This window comes from Sus scrofa, chromosome X (assembly GCF_054392235.1).
Source record: "Sus scrofa isolate SSC_HxYL_T2T_F1_AM1 chromosome X, Sscrofa_HxYL_maternal_Yorkshire_Landrace_v2.0, whole genome shotgun sequence".
NCBI classification, from domain to species: Eukaryota; Metazoa; Chordata; class Mammalia; order Artiodactyla; family Suidae; genus Sus; species Sus scrofa.
In genome coordinates this window covers 125,457,875-125,482,576 of record NC_139401.1, presented here as the reverse complement: position 1 = coordinate 125,482,576, position 24,702 = coordinate 125,457,875, and the positions used below count along the sequence as shown (strand labels likewise).

The 24,702-nt window shown below is 39.5% G+C and overlaps 1 protein-coding gene and 1 pseudogene across 1 annotated transcript in view; both read right to left on the bottom strand.

Annotated features, from left to right (window-relative positions):
• The window catches only part of LOC100524727 (uncharacterized), a 42,284-nt gene extending 20,512 nt beyond the window's left edge, over nucleotides 1-21,772 (bottom strand). Inside the window, exons 1-2 of the mRNA XM_085006990.1 lie at nucleotides 21,686-21,772; nucleotides 19,898-20,216 (exon numbers count right to left, since the gene is read on the bottom strand). Of these exons, the coding sequence (XP_084863116.1) occupies nucleotides 19,898-20,216; nucleotides 21,686-21,772 (406 nt within the window). The remainder of the gene's footprint in view (nucleotides 1-19,897; nucleotides 20,217-21,685) is intronic.
• Nucleotides 21,773-21,779: 7 nt separating this feature from the next.
• Nucleotides 21,780-22,524, bottom strand: LOC146394804 (mitochondrial inner membrane protease subunit 1 pseudogene; annotated as a pseudogene).
• Nucleotides 22,525-24,702: the final 2,178 nt, after the last annotated feature.

Here is a 24,702-nt window from a genome sequence, read left to right as displayed (position 1 = left end):
CCTATTTTTTTTTTTCACCAATACCACACTGTGGCCTTATCGTTAAGTCTTGAAGTTGGGTAGTGTCAGTCCTCCAACCCTGTGTTCCCTTCAGTATTATATTAGCTATCTATGGTTTCTGCCCTTACTTATAAACTTTAGAATCAGTTTGTTGATGTCCTCAAAACTATTTCCTGGGATTTTAATTGGAAGTTCATTGAATCTCTAAAACAAGTTGGAAAGAACTGACACCTTGACAATACTGATTCTTCCTATCCATGCTGAATCACCTGCCAAACAAGCTGAGAGAAGCCTAATTTTTGTAATATTTTAAAAAATCTTTTATTTTTCTTGCTAACGCACACCTAATTAACACAGATTCGTTTTAGAGGCTCCTCTTTATTGTGTCTTTCCAAGGCTTTTATCTCAGCATTCCTATAAGGAAAAAAAAAACTTTCATTTTACAGCTATATCTCATTGGATTTCACGAAACTGAATTAAATAATTATGACATCAAGCCTAATTAGCATATAAAAAGATTTGTGACCATACAAACGATTCTTGGTAAGCACAGAACTCAACCAGTAGGAAAAGTGCCACACAGACCAGCCATGAGCTTTACACGTGCTGCAAGCATTACATGTATCATAGAGGAACTAGAAACCACTCAGAGGTCACCTAACAGAACCCCTACTGTATTTTTTTAATGAAACAGAAAAATCACAAAGGAAAAAGAACAAAAACCACTTTAATCACCATACTACAGAAACTGTCTATAGCATAGTTTCAAAATATATAATTTTAAAGGTTTTCTTAAGGGGAGGGCATTGTTATGTTTACAGTGTGTTTTGAAAATATTTGTAGTCCTTTAATTATGAAATATTAAATAGATAAAAAAGGCAAAGAGACCATTATAATGAACACATACGTGCCAAAAACTCAGCATATAAAAATAAACATTATAGATATAAATGAAAACCCCTGCTTATCTTTATATATCCGTCTGGGTCCCAATAAGAAACATGGTGAAGCATTCAATATAGGATCATCCTAGGAGAGCTTGATAGAAAAGTGACTGTTTACAAAGGTATGGGTATCAGAGAACTACGACGGACAGTGCAGAAACCTGGGCCTAATAGCAACTAAGATGTTACCAAAGTTATAAGAAGAGGAGAGATGCCTGGCATCTGAAGAATAATCCAGTAGAAGTGGCAGCAGAGATCTTTTGAGAGCAGCAGAGACCTCTGGTCAAGGGACATAGTCAGTTTGAGGTGACCTCAAAGAGAGGGAGCCAGAAGAATACCCTCCACTATCTGATTTCCTACTGGTTTTCCCACTGTCCAAACCCATCCTGAAGCCACGGAACATGGAGAACCCACTGATGCAGTGGACACAGGCCAGCCTCCTTGGATAGAGAGAAGAGTAGATAACTAACTGAAGTGGCAGACAACAGTCATTCAGCTTCCTCATCCTGTCCCACGCTCCTCCTTCCCTCCCTACATGGAAGTATCACTAATCTGAATTTGCTGTTCAATATTTCCATTCAAATCTGTGTTATTTTACTATAACTGTATACATCCACATGCACTACTACTAAACTGGAGTACTGTTTAGTCTGGTAGTTACTATAGTTATTCACCAAATATTTGGGGCGACCTTTCCCTCAAAGCACATGGTAGGTAATATTATACTCTCCGGTCCCTCTGAAGTTCAGTGTGGCTGTGTGACTTGTTTTGGACAATGAAATACAAGTGAAAATGAAGTGTATCACTTCCAGGGAGAAGTTTTAATAACTACCATGCAAGTCACTTCAACTGCTTCCTATTGGTAAAGTCATCAGCGAAGCTTATGTCAGCCTGGGACAATGAGTTACTCATGAACAGAGGCCCTAAATAATCTATGCTGGAAATATCATGGCTGTGAACCACTGAGAATCTAGGAGTGTTTGTTTAAGCAGCATAACATAGTTTATCCAAACATACACATTTTGTATAGTTTTAACTTTTGCATAAATGGTAAGCTACATATTTATCATTCAGCAATTTTTTGCTTGACAGCTCTGAGATTCACTCATGCTTATGGATCTACCATATACCAACATATATAATTTATCTGTTCCCCCAGTGATAGAACATTTAGGATACTTACAATCTTTTGCTATCACTAACAATGAACATTCTGGTACATGTCTTCTGTGCAGATGGGCAAGAGTTTCTCTAGGGGATATACTCAAGGGAGGAACAATGTGCTTTTAAGAGTTTCAAAGAAAGTAACAGGTTGGGAGGAGACTTTGATCATTATGAACCCTATTTTTCATCAAAAAGGTTTTCAGAAATCTTTGCCCCTCAGGAGTGTGAAACTTGGCTCTCTCAGAACATTAAAATATAATATTCGGGAAAACTCTATTTTAAAACTGGCCTGACCTTGAGAAGACCAAAGTCGTCCTTAAAAATTAAAGAGAACTAATGGTTACACAAAATAACACCAATTACTCTTTTAAAAATTTCTCAGGATAAAAGGAAAACTGGGATAAAGGAAAAAATAGTATAATTTGGAAGAGGTTCTTGAAGAATTTCCTTTTTATAGATGCAATGAGAAATAAAGCTACATAATCAGTCACTAACTGATTAAAAGTATTATCAGCAAAGACAATGGGTGAGTGAGCAATGAGCTGCCAGTCATAGGTCAGAGAGTTATAATATACAATTATCCATATAATCTTGCCCATTTTCAGTCTAGATTACTAATGTCAATCACCATAAAAAAGATCAATCTGAATAATACGATTGGTTCCCCTGCCCCTACCTCACTCCTGTCCAAAGGTGATGAGAAACAGAGAAACACTCTGGAAATATCTGAGTGAGAAAGGAAAATGCCTCAGAGCGTGTCACTTACATTTCTTCAGAACCCACCATAGGAATATCCTGTTGTAAACCTCGTTATTTGTGTAGATAACAAGTATTGCAGATTGTAATACCAAGGGCACAAGGTGTAGTATATATTCCTACGGTATTCAAGGCCCTAGAATACAGTTATGAAGATGATTGTAAAGGTTTCCTCAAATGTGGGAAGTGATTATGAAACGCCCTAGTGGATAGCCTAGTTAGATCTTTTTGTAAATCTGGATGGTGAAAGAGTCTGTAAGGATATACACAAACATATTAACAGTTGTTCTCTAAGCAGTGGGATTGTGGATGCTTCAATTCTTATATTTTACATATACCTGTATCTAACTTCCTACAAAATTAAACACATTATATATTACATTTAAATTACTTGCATTAGGGAATTCTCTTCATGGCTCAGCGGTAACGAATCCAACTAGTATCCATGAGGATGCAGGTTCGATCCCTAGCCTCGCTCAGTGGGTGAAGGATTGCTGTGAGCTGTGGTGTGGTCTGCAGATGTGGCTCATATCCCGCATTGTCATGTCTGTGGCTGTGGTGGAGGTCGGGATCTGCAGCTCTGATTCAGCCCCTAGCCTGGGAACTTGCAATATGCCACAGGTGCAGCCTTAAAAAGCAAAAAATAAATGAAAAATTAAAAAATAATAAATTACTTGTGGTAGGAGTTCTACTGTGGTACAGTGGGTTAAGGATCCGGCACTGTCACTGCAGCGGCTTGGGTCGCTACTTTTGCATGGGTTTGATTCCTGGCCTAGCAACTTCAGCGTGCCATGGGCACAGCAAACAAACAAACATATAAATAACTTATGTTAAAAAGTTATAAATTCTTGGAGAAAAGGAAACAAAAAAATTATTTTGGCCTCCACATCAGCATTTCTCAGCTGCCAGCTGCGTGACTTTCAGGGTAGAGCTTTCCAGTTGTCCTCATTCCTTCAGATCCAGGCCATCTGGATGTGCTCACCTCCAGAGGCTAGTGCGCTGGTAAGAGGAAAAGCCAAAGGAGAACCTTCTTTCCTCATGTCCAGATGACCTTCTCCCTCCCTCTAGGCCTCTCGGAAGCCACAAGTAACAAACCTTTCTGTTGAGAAAGGTGCAGCCTGGCCAGAGTAGAGGAGGGCACATTACAGAGCAAGAGAGCACATCCAGGCCCTAAGTTCCAGTGCTGCCCACCCTCCACAACATTTCACCCCTTCCAAAGAGCCCACATACCCATTCATTCTTAAAAGACCTTAGACATAGGAAAACCCAGTCAAATTCCTGCCTTTTACAGATGCAGAAATTTCCGGAGAGGGAAAGTATCTTCTCCAAAGTCACACGACAGTAAATGGTAGATCTGACACAAGACCCATGTGATGGGAAAAGGGTTAGAAAACTGGGCTCTGTGATGTGATGCGATACACACGTGTTCAAATCCCAGTTTTTCACTCCCTGAGCCTTTGTTTACTCAGCAGTAAATGGGGCCACCTAAGGGCGATTTGAGGACAAATGACATAATATAGGTACATGCTTTAGTGAACAGTGCCTGGCACAGAGTATGCACCAAACAAATGGCAGTTGTATTATTATTATTACTAACATCTATACTAATACTCATACAAGAGTACTATTATATTGTGATATAAATGTGCCTGCTTTTTAAGTTACATCAGCTTCCTCTAGACTCCTGCTTTCAGCAGCCCTTTTCTAAGATGAGCTCACATCTTCGAAGTTTTCTGGTCACTCTGGCCAAATTAAATATCACTCATTAACCTTAAGGGCCTTGTGCAAGACCTGTCACTTTGCAGCTGACATACTGACACTTGCTCTAATTTCAGTTGTGATGCACCCACTGCAGTTCTTCTTTTTCAAAGCATTTCATTTGTAGTCACTTGAGTACATTCTAACACCCTGTGATTTTTAAAGTCAAATAAATAATTGCTCAATTTCCTCCTGAGCTTTGATGAAATGTCAAAATCATTATAGAAATTGATGAGAATTGTGTGAAGGTCTTGTCAGTAGCCCACTGCATCACCATTACCATCATTCCTAGTCAAACTCTAGGGTGATTTAAAGAGCACGTTTTGACGTAAATTCAGATTTGAATTATAGTAATTAGGATACAATGTTTTTCATTGACTGTTTACTGTGTTTGGGATTAATTTGGATGGCACAGTCAGTGCTAAATTAGGACCAGGGGGATTTGGAGGGGAAAAACACCCAGATAACTTTAAAATGGGTGCTTGTCCAGTAACTCCAACCTCTTCTTTAAAACATTTTGTGCAGAGTGACGAAAAAGCATCACATTTTAGGACTGAAATTGGTCACCCTCTCTGCCCCTTGCTTGGGTACTTTCTGATCAGAATTCTGGCTCACAGCAACATGTACCAAAAGTAAGCAATAACAGAAAAGGAAAAGACAAGCCCAACAGAGACCCTAGAAAATCCACAATCTCAAAAATTAAGAGTTGGCTTCATTGAAAGGGAGAAGCCGCAAACTACACGTCACTCAGGGCAGGTACATGGCACCTACTACACTTGCATAGCAGCAACTACGCTTGCTGCTGCGCTGAAAGAGAAAATAAGACTGTCAAAGGCGCAGGTGCAGCCAGCTGTAGGGAATCAATAATGTCACTCCCAGAAGACCTATGTGGTTTACAAAGTCAAATCTCCTCTATAACCAGAACTGCATGAACTACCTAGACTTAAAGCACCTTTTTGATAGAGCCCAGATTAAAAAAGGTCTGATCCCATAGGGAAAAGAGCAGCCGACTACAGAGCTGCAGAAGTTTGTAATAGTTTCAACACCTCCACTAACTGTGTGGCCTTGGGAAAGTCATTGCGTCTCCCAAAATCTCAGTCTTCTGGCATGTATGGAGGTACACCATGGATATAATGTATATGAAAATGCTTTAGCAACTCTAAAGCACTATACAAGTGTAAATGATCATTATAAAAACAATAACTGCTCCAAATATTTAATATATATACAGCAATGTGAGGAGATAAAGAAAAACTTTAAAGTTGATCTTTATCCTAAAGTTGCTTACAATTACATTGAGGAGGCAAAACTTCTAATATCAATGAAATGAGTAAACTTCATCACTAGACGGCAGGGAGTTGCTCAGCGCTTTGAGTTCCCAAAAAACATGTGCAAGAATTGTCATATTTGACCCTCATAACAGCCCTTTGAGGCAGGTAGAATGATTACTAATATACCCATTTAACAGATGGGAATCAGAATAAGTGAGTTACTTGCCCAGTGGGGCCACATGGGCACAAACCAAAGTCTATGCCTTTAAACTAATAAAGGACACTTTCCTCAATCATACCATCCAGTCTACTCATTTAGCGAGGTTAAATGGCATGGGGTCTATAACTTCTGTAGAAGTTCAGAAAAGGGATGAATGGTTGATTAATAAAAAATAAGAAAGGTCTGAGAAGGCTTCAGGGAGGCACTCCAGAAGGGTAGGGAGGATTTCAGTAGGCTGAGAAGACACGAGAAAGCATTCATATTAAAGTTTCAGGCTTTGCAAGCTATACACACAAGGCCCTTCAGAATTTTATATGGTTCCATTTCCACACTGACTATGAAAATCACTGCGTTGTGAACTGCCATTACTAAGAGGAATGTTCCACCTCAGGTCTGTTAAGGCAGGAAAAGGCAAACCATCTAATCAGAGTCCAACTCCCTTGTCTGTCTGTCTTTCTCATACATTTATCCATAAATGGATAAATGTTTGACTCCCTTTTCTTGTAAACCTGAACTTGTACATTTTACACCAGTCAGAACAGCTTTATTTCATTGAAAAAATAATATAAAGACAAATAAGGATTAGTGACAGATCTTTCTGCGAAATTATTCATGCAGTTATTAAGTTAATGAAACCAAACGACCTAATTTAATCACACAGCCTTCAACTCTTGACATTTGAGAATTTCTCTTCACAGATTGATGAGAAGCTAACTGGAAAGGAAAAGAATATTTTAAACACCATGAGAATCCAAATATTCCTTCAGTTTTCCAACTAATTTTGATGGACGGAACAACTGCACTTCAACAGAAGAGCAAAAAGCTATTGCTTTGTTTCCAGGGGCTATGCCTAAGACAGCTGGCAAAACGCACAATCATGTCTTGAACACTGCAGGAAAATCCCCATAATCCCTCACTGCTAGGGCCGGCCAGGCCACACCTGCCTACCCCACCATAAAGTCGGCCCACCTAAACTTTGGGTCACTTAGGATGAAGCACAGTGCCGCAGGGCCTGGATCCACAAACGGAGTTTTGCAGAACTCTTGCACTGCTTTGGAGTGCTTCAAGGGTACAAATATTTGGTTTTTTTGGCTGCGCCCAAGGTATGTGAAAGTTCCCAGGCCAGGGATCGAACCTGCACCACAGCAGCAACCCGAGCCACTGCAGTGACAATGCTGGATCCTAACCTGCTGCACCACAAGAGAACTCCAGGTACAAATACTTTGGATTGAATTTAATTTGAGAAAATGACTCCAAACTCTTTGTTAAATTATAGTAAACACAAAACACTCTCCAAATGTACCATGTTTGAGCACACTGAAAGCCAGAGATGTATTTCCTTACGTAGTACAGAAGAGGTGTGGGGGCAGATCTCAGAATATAACTCTTCTTGTCAGATCTAGTATGGATGTGAACTTCTCGGACATACATCACTGATGAGAGAAGTAATAGGTTTCGAGTCACCGTTTTATTTCAGACCTGTACGGGTTCACTCACACAAAATTGTACAAGAAGAGGATCACAGAGCACATGTACTGGACCCAATGAAATGCAAGACAGGGCACCGTCACATCATCAATGCTTGTTCTCACTTTCGACATGATAGTCAGTTGTGCAATTTCAAAGGTACATATAACATGCTGCATTATAAAACTATTGTCATACTATAAAGAATTGCAGCAGGCTTTCCAGAGGGGCTTCTTGTCAGACTTTTATATTAACAGTATGGCATGGGAGTTAACAGTTAGATGTTGCTAGTGATTCAAATTTAAAATAAAGATGTCCTTTCCTAAACCTCTTTCATGTTGCCGGATCAGTGGAGTTTAAGCAGTCTGAGATTGTTGGCATATGCTATCTAACACCTGTTACCATTTTCAACTACTACACTTCTTTGGATTCACCCAGATTTTTTTATACTGGGCATTCAAAACAAAATTCCTTAATAAATTGGACAGCAAGACTGTCATATGACTGCCACCATCATCCAGACGCCTGATGTCTAATTTCTATGTCCATCAGAACTGTCATTATTTTCTCAGTGACTGACATACTAAATCCTATAAAATTGAAGTTATAAAATGTTTGTAATGTATTTATAACTGAAGTTTTTGTTTCCATAACCAAGTGAGAAAAATTTTGTTTAATAACAAAGGGTTCTAGAATTCCCTGGTGGCTCAATTGGGTTAAGGATCCAGCATTATCACTGCTAAGACTCTGGTTACTGCTGGGGCACAGGGTTGAGTCCTGGCCTAGAAATTGCCTGTTGCAGGCATGCCCCCCACAAGAAAAGAAAACAAAACAAAAAGTTCTGCTGCTTGAAGGAAATAAAGGAAGAAGAAAGGAAAGGAAAAAGGAAGAAAGGATAGGAGGAAAAAAGGGAGAAGAGGAGTGAAGATAAAGAGAGGGAGAGAGATTTGAGAATCACTGGCCAAGTTATAATACTGGCCCAGGAAACTAGCGGCAGGAATTCTAGGTGATTCTGTCATGGACATGCTATGTTCCCTTGAGCATTTAAGTCCTTTCCCCTCAAAACCTTGAGTTTCTAATCTGTTAAACTCATGCATTTGACAAAGATTTATTGAGCACTTTTCTGAACTCAAAGCTGTGCCTGCTGCTGGGGCACAGCAGTAGGAGAACAGATATGACCCATGCCCTCACAGGGCAAAGAGAGAAAAAAATAACCAGGTGAAATAAGCATAGCAGCAATAAGAGTACCTGCCTCATAGGGCTATTGTGAGGATCAAATAAGATGATTCCTGCAAATGTGATCTGAAAACGCAAAGCACTGGCCAACCACATGCTGGCCAGGATTCAAGTTGAGTTGTTTCATTGACATTAGTGCTTTCACCTTCCTGATATGATTATCAACATCTTGAGGAGAGAGCTCAACCTTAATGCCTTGTCCTTATCTCATATTTACAGCATTCACTGTTTTACTATAAATGAGCCAGTTTCCCCCAGTAACAGATTCCACATTTTGGCCTCCTTGCATTTCCTGGAAGACACCAGGCTCTTTCCTGCTTTTGAGTTTCTGGCCATGGTGTTTCCAAAGCCTGGAATTCTATTTCTCCCTTCCCCAGCCCCTCTTGCCTTCACATGGCTTGCTCCTCCTTACCCTTTTGATCTCAGAATAAAGGGTAGGTCTTTAGTAAGGACTTCTCTCTTGGCCATAAGTACGTGTGCTCCTTGATGGTCCACCAAGTCTGTCTCTTGGGCTATAGTTCAAGTCTCATTTAATTTCTTCCCTATTTTTTTTTAAACTTTAGCTCAGCTGCTGAGTCTGCCCTGCACATGTGTGTTTCAGGGGTCAGCCAGAGATGCTGAGGCCGACTTCCCACTCTGTAGTCTAATTCTTTAGGCTGGAAAGACTGCAGGTTTTTCTATCAGAGTTTTAGCTACTTTATGGTACTACATTCAGCCTGTTCTTCGGCTAAAACCTTAAAACAGGGTTCTGACCCCATACCATTGTTTCTGTCAAGTGTCAACCCCTCCATGTGCCCCCTAAACCCCACCTTTGTTCACTTTCCTCTACATTCAATTTTTTCCAGACTTTATAGTTGTTAGGAGGACCGGGTCCAATCGGAACTACTCAGACATACTAAAACTCTCAGAGCGATTCTTTTAGATACAAATCAAGCCATGTAGCACCTCTGCTCCAAACCTTGCAATGGCTCCCCAAACTATTTCGGGTAAAAGCCAAGAGACCTATATAACTCTACATAATCTGGCCGCCTTGGTTACTACTGTGCCTTCTTTACCCTCCCCTTTATTCAATCCGCTTCATCCTCATTGATTTTGTGTTCCTTCGTGGTGTCAGCCATGTTCTCTACTTCTCCCCCTGCCTAGAGCAGTTAGCCCCGATATCCAGAAGGCAGACTCTCTCCCTACTTTAAAGCCTATCTCAAATTTCCTCCTTTGCATGACCACAATTTCCACTCCCAAACTTCATAGCACCCACTCCCCTCCCCCACTTTGCCTTTTGTTTATTGCATTTATCACCTTTGACACACTGTATGTTATTTATTATGCTTATTGTCTATTGTTGGTCTCATCTCACCATTCTATATGCTAAATGAAGGCAGAAACCTTTGTCTTTTTTTTGTTTACTCCTGCACCTCCAGCATCTAACTGAAATCTACCTGGAGAATAGGTATCAGTATACATTTGTTGAATAACTAAGTAAATAAATAAACGAATGAATACTACACATTTTTTTACATGGTGAAGCTACACACATTTCAGGGAAGCAACTATTGCACAAAGTATCGGCGGAGGGCCTCTTCATTAGGATCTTCAAACACTGGGGACTTAGTTTGAACCCCTTTGGTTCTTAACGATGAATTACCTTTTATAAACTACCAAAAGTTTTTCATACCCAAGGACAGTCAAAAGATAGAGTAAACTAGATATCAATTTTTTAAGTTAAAAAGTAAATTATGATATTACAAGATTATGTTTAATTCTTTGGCTCATAAGCATGCTTTGAAGCCATTCCCTGGAAGGAATTCCAAAAACATTTCATTTCCCTGTTACATAGTTTGAATTAGTATGCGGTTTTCTAATGGAACAGTTTATTTATTTATTTATTTATTTTTCTTTTTAGGGCTGCACCTGTGGTATATGGAAGTTCCCAGGCTGGGAGTCAAATCAGAGCTGCAGCTGCTGACCTACACCACGGCCACACAGACCCAAGCCGCAATCTACTACCTATGCTGCAGCTTGCAGCAATGCCCTATCTTTAACCCACGGAGCGAGGCCAGGGATTAAACCTGCATCCTCATGGATACTAGCCAGGTCTGTAACCTGCTGAGCCACAACAGGAACTCCTCTAATGGAACAGTTTTGAAGTTTTGAAGGTTTCTGATTTTTTATTTAAGTACCGTATTTGTCTTTTGCAACATTGCTGAGATAAAAGTCTTCACTGGATTTAGATAATCAAGTCTTCGGCCCTTGGTTTCTATCAAAGGAAGCAGGTGAACAGTATAGAGCGCTTTCTCATTAATGTGCTTTCAGAAAGTATGGCGTTACTGGAGTTCCTGCCATGATGCAGTGGGTTAAGGATCTGGTGTTGCCACATCTGTGGCCTAAGTCACAGCTGCAGCTCAGATTCCATCCCTGGCCTGGGGACTTCCATATGCTGTGGGTACAGGAAAAAAAAAAAAAAAAAAAAAAAAAAAGAAAAAAAAAAAAAGCATGGGGCTGGTGGAGCTGGAAAAGACAGCTGGGTCTGAAAACTCTTGACTCCACTGATGCTGATGGTTAGTAGCATAGCTGATGTAGCTCAATAATGGCTAAAGTTTTATTTAGAGTTAACATTAAGGAAAATTGGTAGGTTTTTCTTTCCTAGCTTCTGGTATTCTTATTTATTTTTATCGTTAATTATTTGTATTATAATCCCATAGTGTAATTGAAGTACTTTCTAACCATGCTGTAGTGTGTTTTATTTTATGCCTGTAATCACCCTACTTTTTGTCTAGGTGATGAGTGGCCATATAATTGTACTTTCTTGCATTTCTTAATTGGTCATTTTTATCAAATGGGATAATAACCTATTGATTTAACACTATGGGTACTTATAAAGCAGTCCTTCCTCATACTGGGTGAATTAGAAAAACACTGCCCTCATTTAGTTAATGGCTTATTGTCTCTCTGCTCTACTGCCCTCACTTTGCATTTATTTTTTGGTCTCCCATCATTAGAATATATAGACACAGCTGTCTACCCTTATACTTTTGCTGTCAGCCTACTAAGAAATGACTGAGCAGATGATCAGGCCTTCCTATGGTTGTTTCTAATTCTTTTTCTTGATACTAGAGACCCAAGATATCAAATAGGTTTCATCTCAACTTCCAATCCAAACAATTCGTAGTAGCTATCTGGAGCACTGTGCTGAGGAGTGTATAACCAGTCTAGCCCAATGGGGAAGCATGCCATAATTGATTAGTGATGTCTGCCATCAGCCTATGATAGGACAGATTCGGGACATAGGCTCACCCCATTACAGGCCACGGGAACAAGGACAAAGACCTCAGGAGAGGAATAGAAGGTGGGGATTAGGGGTAAAACTATATTTTCTTAACCTAAACATTCTGTGTCTGTGGACTTTTAGATAACTGTTATTTCCCCAACAGACCACATGGTTCTGAATACAGTAACAAGGGTTGGGGGTGAAGGGTGGGGACAGAGAGGAAGCAGGAGTTTATACCCACTTTGGCCAGAAGTTTCTTTCTGCTTGGAATCCAAATGTAAAAGATTTTCCTTTTGTAAACTGCTCTGATACCTCCTGGGTAACACAATGAAATATAGTCCACCTCAGACCAAGGCAAACTAGTTTGGGATATTACTATTTAAACACTTGCCACTCGATATCATTTGCATTAAATATGCAAAAAATATATAATTCATAAGACTTTATAAGGACCATTTTTCCAGTACCTATCAATACTCCTGGGAAGCAGTGATTTGCTATTTAGGATGTTTACCTGTTTAATCCAATTTTCCTTTTATTTCTTTTTTTAAAACTTATTTTATTGAAGTATAGTGATTTGCAATGTGTTAATTTCTGCTGTACAGCAAAGCATTTCGGTTATATGTATATTTTGTGCATATATATATTCTTTCTTATTTTCTATTCCATTATGCTTTATCATAGCATATTGAATATAGTTCCCTGGGCTATACAGTAGGACCTTGCTGTTTATCCATTCTTTATGCAATAGTTTGCATCTGCGGATCCCCAAATCCCAGTCCATCCCTCCTCCATTCCCCTACCCCCTTGACAACCACAAGTCTGTTGTCTATGTCTGAGTCTGTTTCTGTTTTGTAGGTCGGTTCACTTGTGCCACATTTTAGATTCCACACATAAGTGATGGCATACAGTATTTGTCTTTCTCTTTCTGACTGACTTCACTTAATAATGATAATCTCTAGTTGCATCCATGTTGCTGCAAGTGGCATTATTTTGTTCTTTTTATGGCTGAGTAGTATTCCACTGTGTGTGTGTGTGTGTGTGTGTGTGTGTGTGTGTGTGTGTATCACATCTTCTTTATCCATTCCTCTGTAAATGGACATTAAGGTTGCTTCCATATCTCAGCTACTATAAATAGTGCTGCACTGAACACTGAGGTTCATGTATCTTCTCAAATTATAGTTTTCTCCAGATATATACCCACAAGTGGGATTGCAGGGGTATGAACAAGTTTTTATTCCTGAGGGATCTGAGCTCTCAGTTGCCCTACTCATATAATTTCAGTAATGGACCACTATGCTCTACCTGTGGGCACTGTAGAACAACAAAGCTACCCCTGCAATTCCCTCAAGCTCCTTTCACACTCTTCTTTGCCCCACCATGTTGCAGCACCATTATTCTCCTACATAATGTCAATCATCCAGCAAAAATCATAGCCTGGTTGCCTAGTGGACTTCAAATGGCCAAGTGTCTAACTTCCAGCCACTGAAGGCACAAATAAGCTGCATGAGCCGAGTGGTTACTGTCTTGATCTGCCTCATGTCATATTAGTGTTTCCCTCAAACTGCACCTATGACCTCTTGAGGATTTTCCTACGACCAGGTGAGTAAAGGGAAAATTTAAGCCTAGGTAGATGCTGGTTCCAGTCAAAGTGGTATCTTACAGTACTGCAGCCTCACTTAGACCTGCTACTCCTCTTCCTTGACACCTCTTTGGTATTATCTGCATCTCACACGTTGCCTCTGGACTACTGTTCTCAAGGCCTGCTTTTTAAATTTTTCTCCTGTCTCTGATTCTGTCTTCCACCCTTTTCTGGCTTGATTCCATTGAAATTTGTAATCATCTTACCTCTGGTCTTGCTTTAGTCAACAGAGCACTCCAAAAACTAACCACAAGGTTGGAAGGGCTCCTTGCTATACTTTTCTGGTTCCTGAAAACTACATCACAAGCAACTTGATTAACTATTTAATGATATCATGGTTTATCTTTTATTTTCTACTAACCACTCATCATTTGGGAAGAAAGATTTCAGGTTACCAGACACTAAATAGTTAAGAGTTATTCATCATCTATTATCAGTAAGCAGTTTACTCTCCAGATCATTTGTTAAGGCCCAGACTAGCTATGGAACCAGGCCCGCAAAGAATTTACATGTTAAGAAGTCTAAATGTGTTCCTGTCCTCTTTCCAAATATAGACATAAACATTCTTGATAATATGAGCATACATTCTAATTAATTAGTCAAAAGTTGTATTGTATAGAAATAGCAATACTTTGTATCCCAGAAAAAGTACTGGTGGTAGTTAATAAATAATAATTATAGTCTCATTTTCAGTAATCAGAAAAATAGCTTGACTAGAACAGATGAATGGTTTTCCAGAGCCGAATAAAAATCAAAATAATTAGCATAGTGTTATAAAAGTTCATTTTAGAGACAAGCTATTTTTAGGGCTCTATCCTTGCAAACATCCCAAGATATCCTACACAAAATAAATAAATAAATAAATAGAAGAATGAATGAAAACTGCCATGAACAGCTCCAACTGCTTATTCTGAATAAGAATGAGAGATGTATGGGCTTGGAAAAACAAAGTGAAAAATAGGTCAAAATATTATTCAAGCCACTGTCTACATAAAGCATAACCAGCAAAGCGTACAAACCACAAAGCTATGCCTTAAAGAGTGGAGGTTCCCTATGTTAAAAACATCATCAGGCAGTCCTGGCTAATTGAAAAAGGTACAAGAATTCTTTGCAACAACCTGAAAAGAACTGAGTAAAATCTGTTGTCACAGAAGGGATAGAGTTCATTAATTTCCTGAAGGTAGAAGTCAACTGACTGTAAACAGGCCATCCAAGCTTAAAGATTTATTATTTACCTACTTTTTCTAAATAGCTTGGCATCGTTAAACAGAGTAACAAGGTACCAAATTCAAGACTAAATTAAGTCATATAAACAGTGTTCTTCTGGATATTGGTTGAAACAAATACACGTCATTCAAATAAATACAAAAATTAGGGGTACAATCCTGAATCTATCAGTGAAATGACATTTTAAAAACGTCATCACCAACCAACAAGAGAACAGAAATGCTCAAGTTCAGAGTAGTAGCTATATGCTAAAACTGATTTTGGACACACCGCACATTACAGGTTTCCATGGAGAAACACGGCCAGGTAGAAAGCCTTTAAAAACATGCATTGTAATTATGTTGCTTTGGGAAGTTCTGGATTCTCTAGTTATAGATGGAAACTAAAGGATGATCCAGAAATGCATTTCTAGATGTTTCCTGACCATCTCCACGTGTGTGCCCCATATGTATCTTTAACTTAGTATGACCAGACTGCACTCCTTGTTTCTCCCATCTCTTGCCAAAACAGAGCAAAACAAACAAACAAAAAACAAAAATTTAAAACAAACAGCTCTTCTCCTCTCCACTTGTTTCTTATCCGGGTGAATGGTGCTAATACTCATCCAGTCACTCGCACCAGAACACCTGGGAGTCATGCTTGATCCCTCCCTCTCTCTTACTGTCTATATTCAACTCATCACCACGTCCTATTGATTCTGCCTGCAAATAGCTCAAATTTGTCCTGTTCCTCCCTTAGCATCAACCACGTTCACTATCAACTCTCAGTTCCTCTACTGCAAAAGCCTCATAAATAGTCTCCATTACTCACTTCAAACCTCTCCTATTTATTCTCCATGCAGGAACCAGTGTGACTTTTTTTGAAAAACAAAAATCTGGCCACATCACACTATTGCTTAAACTCTTTGATGGTTCCCCATTTCTCTTTGGGCACGAAGCCAAATTATTCCAATGACCTCTAAGACCTTGCATGGTCAGATTTGGGTCAGGTGGTGGCTGAATTCCATCACTTCAAATCATATCATTCCATCAACTCAAATGATATAAAAAGTTAAAACCAGATGCAATAAAAATTAGATGATGGTGAAATCTAGAAGACATCCAAAGAATTGATGATGTCCCTGGCTGCAAAGCTATGTCCCAGTTAAAATGCATGGGCTTGGGGTCACCACTGACATCATAGGTCAAATTCAGATAATTCGAAATAGCTCAGCATGTTAAACTGTGACTTGGGTAGAATCATCCATGAAGTAGAACCCAGATCTCTATAATTTCTGATTAAAATCCCTAATCTGTAACATTACAGTCACAAATCTTTGACCCTATAACAATACTATGACCAAAAGTCTTTGATTAAGTAAGTGCAGCCCATCAGAAGTGGTTTAACTCTGTTCTCCTATTAAGGTGACTGGTTTTGCAAACCCAGTAGGGCTGCCAGATAAAATACAGGACACCCATTTAAATCAAATTTCACATTACTAAAAAGTTATTCATTGTTCGCCTGAAATTCAAATTTAACTAGGTCTCATATTTTTATTTGCTAAATCTGGCGACCCTAATAGTCAGTGAGATGCAGAAATAAGTATTTATATATTGAAGCAAATCAAACCCTCAGTAAATAACTGTTTTCATTTTAGGAATACATTTTGTAATTATCTAGATAATCTGTTTATTTGTTTGCAATTTAGGGCATCTGAGACATTTAATAGAAATTGACCTATTAGAAATTCTAAAATTATATCTTTAATTTGAACTGTTTATCATTAAACTACTGAAAGGAATAAGAAAATTTTGTTATGTGTATATACAAAGTTTGAATGAGCATCAGAATGAGATTTAGGTCATTAGAACTTTGGCTAATTAAATTTATCAGGGGAGTTCCCGTCGTGGCGCATCGGAAACGAATCCGACTAGGAACCATGAGGTTGTGGGTTTGATCCCTGGCCTTGCTCAGTGGGTTAACGATCCGGTGTTGCCGTGAGCTGTGGTGTAGGTGGCAAACGCAGCTCGGATCCTGAGTTGCTGTGGCTCTGGCATAGGCCGGCGGCTACAGCTCCGATTTGACCCCTAGCCTGGGAACCTCCATATGCCGCAGGAGCGGCCCAAGAAATAGCAAAAAAAGACAAAAAATAAAAATAAATAAAAAATAAAAAAATAAATTTATCAGGATTACTACAGGCTATCAGCATTACTATAGAATTATATATTAGAAACATTTTGCTTATTAAGTATGTAAGTTTAGCCTGTCATGTATTTGAAGTGTTTATGGGAATCAAATTTGTTAAATTTTCAAATGTTCTTAGGGTAAAAAATGTAAGGGAAAAATCTATTAAGAATTAATCAAAAAACAAGTGAAAGTGGGTTTTTTTTAAATTCTGTACAAAAATACGAGATTTATAAATAGAGTAACAAAGCTTTATGCTAAATTTAAAGGCTTAAGGAAAAACTTGGCTTTAAACTTAGACCTTTAATGAGTGAATATTAATATAGTCACAGCTCTGTGTAGCTTCACTCTCCTCCCAGGCCACAACTAGCCTTCTTTCAGGCCTCTCTAGACTGCTTCCCACTGCAGGTATTCGCCACAAGTTGCTCCCTCTGCCTTAAGGCTATTTATGCTCCCACCCCACTGTCCCCTAATTAATTCCTTTTTGCCTTTCAGATCTCAGCTAAAGCTTCTAAACTTTCTAACTAGGTCAAATCTCTCAATACACATTCATACAAGATAGGAATAAGAGCCAATTAGCTGTTAGGGTTATTATTGCTCTTGTTATTGTTTTTAGTTTTACCTCTTTTCCTTCTTATCCCTTGTCTTAGCTATAACTCTACATTAATTTGTGCCATTAGTTAGGGTCCCTTTTTAAGCTCCACGAGGGCAAAGATCACATTTATCTTTATTCGCCATTTTATCCTACGTAGATTCTGCAACATACTAGCCACTCAATAAATATTTGTGGAAAGAAAAGAGGCAAAGGTAGGCAAAGACAGATCTTGTTCTGTTTTTTTCAGGAAGTGAACTGTGGGGCTGAAAATCTGCCTAAGAAACACAACTACTCACCCCTCTCCTTTTCCTCCTTACAAACCCAGGCCATCTCTCCTCTGTATGGACAGAAGGGAAGTTTACATTTATATGCTGGAGAAATTAAAGAATTTAGGGACACCAGGCTGAACACAAAGGACTTGAATGAAAGTCTAAATACTGAATGCCAAGGAGACTCAAAAGCCCCCTTTCCCTGCTTGGCTCCCAGAATGCTCTTAGCCAAGTTTATTTCTATGACCCAGGAAGATTGGGGCATTTCTCTCTACTGACAGATACTGACAGCTGGTCCCTTAATAACTGCCTTACAATGAAGACTAGCAGTCAAAAACACCACTGACATACAAAGAGATCATCATTTTTTTGTGCCTAGCCATTAAATACAATGGAGAGCCAATCTAAAGGAAGTCTCCAATATAAAAACCCAGATAAACAACTCACTGGAACTAGACAAACCATAAAGTAGGGGGAAAAAAAGTCTTCAAAATATTTATAATTAATACCCTGAGAGATTAGAAATACTTATTGAATCTAAGAAAATGTTGAATTCAGGATTTTTTTTTCTTTTTAGGGCCACACCTGGGGCACATGGAAGTTCCTGGACTAGGAGCTGAATTGGAGCTGCCACCACAGCCACAGCAATGGCAGATCCGAGCCGCATCTGCAACCTAACCTGCAGCTCACAGCAATGCCAGATCCTTAAACCCACTGACCGAGGCCAGGGACCGAACCCACATCCTCATGGATACAAGTGAGGTTCTTAAGCTGATGAGCCACAATGGGAATTCCTGAATCCAGGATATTTTTTAAAAGGAAAAACAATAATGATTAGAGATTAAGAGCAAGCTCTTCGAAATGTAAAGCATACTGGCCACATTTTAAAATCCTTTAAAGGTGGTGAAAGATAAAATTGAGAATATTTCCCAAAAGTAGAACTAAAGACCGAGAGATAGAATAAAGTGAGTTAATATAAGGAAATTAAAGAGTCAATTGAGTGGAAGCCACACCCAAATAATAGAAGTTTGAGCAACTGAAAATAAGGAAAACAAAGGCACAGAAAATCAAAAAAATAACACAAGGAAAATTCCCAAAGAGTATGTTTCCATCTTAAGAGCACCACTTAGTACTCACCACAAACTTATATCAAGTATTAAATCAGAATACCTTCTCAAAGATGCAAAGTATCATAAAAAGTTATCCCCCATAAATCCTTCCAAGTTGGAAAAACTCTGTCCATTCCCTCCTCTGTTTCTCCTTTACTCTCACACTACTACCACACTCACAAAACTTCCAACATCAGATGTGTGGCTTTTCCCCACACCAGCCAGCAATTCTCCCCATGAGCTAGGCGTTTGACCAATTCAACTCAATCAGATTCCACAGGTGAAGGGCTGCCCGCCACTTCAGAGGCCAATAGCGAGCCCAGGTTGTTACCTACGCTTCGACGGACCCCCTATAAACTGGAGATTCCAATGACTTTGGGTTCAAAGAATTTGCTGGAGCGGCTCACAGAAGTCAGAGAAATACTTTACAGCGTTTCACCCCATATGTGCGGGAGATACATTCCAAGCATCCCCAGGGGATGCCTGACACTGTGACAGCACCGAACTCTATGTATACCAGGCTTTTTCCTGTGCCACACATACCTGTGACAGTCTACTATGTAAACGAGTAACAGTAAGAGATTAACAGCAACAACTAACGATAAATAGAACAGTTAGAACAATATACCATAATAAAAGTTATGTGAATGTGGTCTCAAAATAGCTTATTGCACAAACAGAATGCCTTTTCCATCTTAACTAAGCACTTCACACCCTGACCGTAACTTTCGCAGTCTAAACTGTGACAGCAAAACTAGCATGAATTCTCTTTTCCTCTTCACCAGTTCACGGAAAGAACATTTGTTCTTACCACAGATCTTGGCAATCTCGGCATACGACGTTTCTTCTTTCCTTATTAAGTCGAGAACTTTCGCTTTTTGCTTTTCAGTTAAAGCGAACAGTGTATGGCTTCTCTTTGGTGTATCCGAATTGCCAGCATCACCAGTTCTGCGCTTTGGGGCCCTTATGAAGTAAACTAAGGGTCCCTTGGACACAAGCGCGGCCACACCCCGACAGTTGCTCTGATAACGGAGCCGGCTACTCGCTGACTCGGGGGTGGGACGCCCAGGACAACGGGAGGACGCGCGTTCTGGGCGGGACCAAATGGGACAACGCGAGATTTCCTTGCGCTACTCAGAAGGGTATGCAAGTTAAAAAGCGTGGATGGGGGAACAGGTGTCGGGGCTCAGCAGTCACAAAACTGACTGGTATCCATGAGGGAACGGGTTCCCACCCTGGCCTCCCCAGTGGGTTAAGGATCCGGTTGTTGTGAGCAGTGGTGTAGGTCACAGAGCAGCTCGGATCCTGCGTTCCACCCGCAGCTACAGCTCCGATGATGTAACCCTGAGCCTAGGAACGTCTATATGCTGCAGTTGTAGCCCTAAAAGGCAGGAAAACCAAAACCAAACCAAAACAAAAAACCTTACAAATTGTTTATTTCCAGAATTTTCCTTTTAAGATTTTTCAGACTGCGGTTGACCTCAGGTAACCGAAACCATGGAAAGTGAAACTGCAACCGTGGAACGTGAAAGTGCTTATAAGGAGAAGGGGTAGTATTGTACTTATTAGCTTACTGGTTTATTACAAAGGATATTAGAGGATATGGATCAATAGCCAGTACGAAGAGATACTTAAGACAACATCCAGAGCAAAGGAGCCTCTGTTCCAGTGGACTTTGGGACCTGGCAGGGTGGCATATGGATGCATTCTTATTCAAACTGGGAGCTCTCTAAATCCCATCCGTTTGGGGTTTTATGGAGGCTTCATGACGTGGGTGTAATTGATTAAATGATTGGCCATTGGTGATTGAACTCATTCTTCAGCCCGTCTCCCCTCCCCACAGGTCAGAGGGCAGAACTGAAAGTCCCAACCCTCTATTCCCAGGGTTGGTTCCCCCCACCGCAATAAGCCCCAACACTAAGGCTGTCCAGCGGCTTTCCAAAATTCACCTCGTTAACATAACAAAAACACCTGTTGACTCTCAACAGGAAATTTGGGAAATTCCAAAGGCTTTAAGAGCTTTGTGCCAGAAAAGAGGGTGAAGATCAAATGTAAATTTCTTATTATAAATCACATCACATCTTTTTTTTTCTTTTTAGGGCCCTACCTGCAGCAGTTCCCAGGCTAAGGGTCAAATCAGAGCTACAGCTGCCTGCCACAGCCACAGCCACAGCAACACAGGAGAAATGCAACCAAGCCCATGAAAGTCCCATGAAAGTTACTGCTAGTCATAAGGAGCAGATGTCACCATGAAGGATCTTAGTGCTTTTCTAGATAGGAGGAGATGCAAGAATTGGGTTCATAAAAGCTTCTACTGAAAATATCTATCTAAAAACATGTTCTGTAAGTTTTCCCAGAGCACAGAGGGTCTCCCTCTTGATCTCCACCCTGAATTCCTTTCAGAGCATGTTGAGGGTCAGCAGCTGCAGTGGCTCAGGATTCAATCCTTGTAGAGGCAGATGGTAAGTGCCAACTCCAGCTCACAGGCACACAAACCTGAGTTTGATTTGGTAACAACAGAAATATATACCAGAGCAGGAAAAAAGCAGAAAGATAAAAGTGGTTGCCTCTGAAGAACAGGACTCCCTGTTTCCTATACAACCACCCAGGTCTGTATTTGAGAACTTGAGTTCGAATTCTGACACTGCTCGGTACTGGCTATAAGACCACAGGCAAGAGATCTCATCTCTCTGAGCCTCAGTTTCTTCAGCTGTAAAATGGAGATGACACCGCCATCTTTTTTTTTAATAGCAAATAGTTTATTAGTAAGTACATGGTTTCAGTGACCATAATAAATTCACTTAGACAATAATCAAATCAAAAGAATACACGCTTGCTGATCATCAGAAAATCTGTAGCTCTTGATCAGAGGCCAAATCTTAAAGAAGATATATCTTCCTATCAGTCCATATGGAACAAGTCCATAGTACCTGGAATGTGTAGAATTCTGTAGATTATCACCTTCTAACTAAATGTGACCTGTTGGCACATAACTATGACCTTTAAAGAAATCTGATTGACTATTGGTGAGAATTTTGTCTTCCTCCAAACCAACTACTCTTTTATAAATATTTGATTTTGGATCACTCAGGCTTTTGCAATCACAATATCACCTCTCTGGATACTACAAAAATGTCAACTAGGATTTTCTGCAAAGACAATATCTGAATTTTGAATTGTAGGCTCCATTGATGGTCCAGAACGCATAACACCACCAACACATTCAAAAGCACAATGAGCTATACAGCCACACTGAATAGTATAGCCAACAAGTTGAAAGGTTTTTCCCAGAATACCACGAAGCATAGTTCTTTGGAGACTCTGCCACTATTGGCCATAGGTCTACGCAACAATACATTCAATTTTTAGGGTAGCTGCGGGCTTCCAGAAAAAAAAAAAATGTAAAGCATGTCTCAAAGCATATACAGGTTGATTCATGGTTTCAGGATTCCTGGGCCTCACAGACGTCCACCGTTCTGACGTGATACCACCAATCTTAAAGGGTTGTTGTGAATAATTAATGCATCACTAGTGAAAGCAAAAGTAATGATGCCATGTTTCTTCTTACAAGACCTCAAAGACTCCTGTTGCCTTTAAAATGGAGTCAGACTCCTTCAAAGAACTCCACAGCCTATACTCTGTTCTCTTTTGTTGTGTCTCTGACTGCAATCCTGCAGGCATTTTACAATCCAGCCATATCAGATTATTTGCCATGCCCCAACTGCTTTCACATATGTACCATTTTGCTTGCTAATCCTCCACCTGGAATGCCTCCTCTCTGATTCTCCCCCCCACCTACCTCCCTATATCCACATATAGCAGTCCTACCCGTTCTGCCCTGCCCAGCTCAAACCATGCATCCTTTCACAGACTTCCCTAAATTTCACCAGTCACAAGTCACTTCCCCATCCCCAATACACCCATGAGGCTCTGTAGCTCTACTGTAACCACAATTCTTTGTACATATCTTCTGCTTCCTCCAGACCAGTGTTTTGTAGAGTGTGGATCAGAATGATCTGGAATGCTTGAGAGCAATTCAGATTCCAGGGCGACCCCACCCTGTAGAATCAGAAGTTCTGCAGATGAGTGCTGAAAATCCCCGTTTTCACAAGTTCTCCAGGTGATTTTTAGGCTTACGAAAGTTCCAGAACATTTGCCCTATACTGAAACACCCCTCAAAAGAATTACACCTCATGCTACTGTGGATTCTTTCTCCCTCTGCATCTGTTGCTCAGGGTATAATCATTCAATAAAATTTTTAAATATTAATTCAATGTGGCCACAAGGGAATCTTGGAGTGGAAGCCATAACTGCAAATCCCAAGAATTTTACACCACCTTCTCCCGATTGAGTTTTCAATGAATTTTACTTTAAAAGTGAGGGAAAGTGCTTAAGGTCTTAAGGATATCAAAATGTATTATTCTTTCTTCCCTCTGTGTTTCCTAATCCACTATTGAGTTTTCAGAAATGTATAACAAAAGGTATAGCTTTTAATATCTACTGCAGTAAGAAAAGACCTCTGTGTAGCAATTCTTAATCAGAATGAGAATAATGTTCTTGCCCTTCATCCTTGCAGCTTTTAATATCTGTACACTGTATTTAATCATCCGGGCCCCTTAATTTACTGACATTTAAATGATCTCAAATTAGATTTCCTGGAGCACTGTTCCAAATAGGTAACTTTTTAAGATAATGCAAGGTCTTATTAGTTGCAAATCATGCCATTGGTTGCCACTTGCAGCTTCTACACCTTCTTGAAAAATTACCCTATTTAAAGGATTTTTTTTTCAATGTGGTCAGAGTCTATATAACTATGTAACCATCTGAGTTTTTTCGTTTTAGTCAGAATAATATTGAAATAGTGGAACACAATAGAGAAGAGTCTTCTTTCTCATCTTTTAAGCACTTTAAACACTTTAAATTTAGATACGCAATAATTTTTTATATTTATGTCATATTATTTTCACATGTGTCATTATATTTGGTCCTCAAAACATTCCTGTGAGGCTAATAGAGTTGCTCTTATTTTTTTATTGAAGTATAGTTGATTTACAATATTGTGTTAGTTTCCGGTATACAGCAATGTGATTCAATTTAACATGTATGTGTGTGTCTATATATATTTACATATACATAGATATTTGTTTTCGTATTCTTTTTCACTATGGTTTCTTACAGGATGTCGAATATAATTCCGTGTGTTATAGAGTAGGACCTTGTTTTTTTTATTTTTTTATATATAGTAGTTTGTACCTACTAATAATCCCAAACACCTAATTTTTTTTGAGTCATATGATAAGAGTATGTTTAATTTTGTAAGAAACTGCCAAACTGTCTTCCAAAGTGACTATGCCATTTGGCATTCCCTTTAGCAATGAATGAGAGTTGCTGTTGTTCCACACCCTCACCAGCATTTGGTTTTGTCAGTGTTTCCAATTATGACCATTCTAGTAAATATGTACTGGTATCTCATTGTTGTTTGAATTTGCATTTCCCTGATGGTATATGATGTAGACCAAATTCCTAATTTATCCCTCATCCCCCACCCTCTTTCCCCTTTGGTAACCATAAGTTTGCCTTCTATGTCTGTGAGTCTGTTTCTGTTTTGTAAATGAG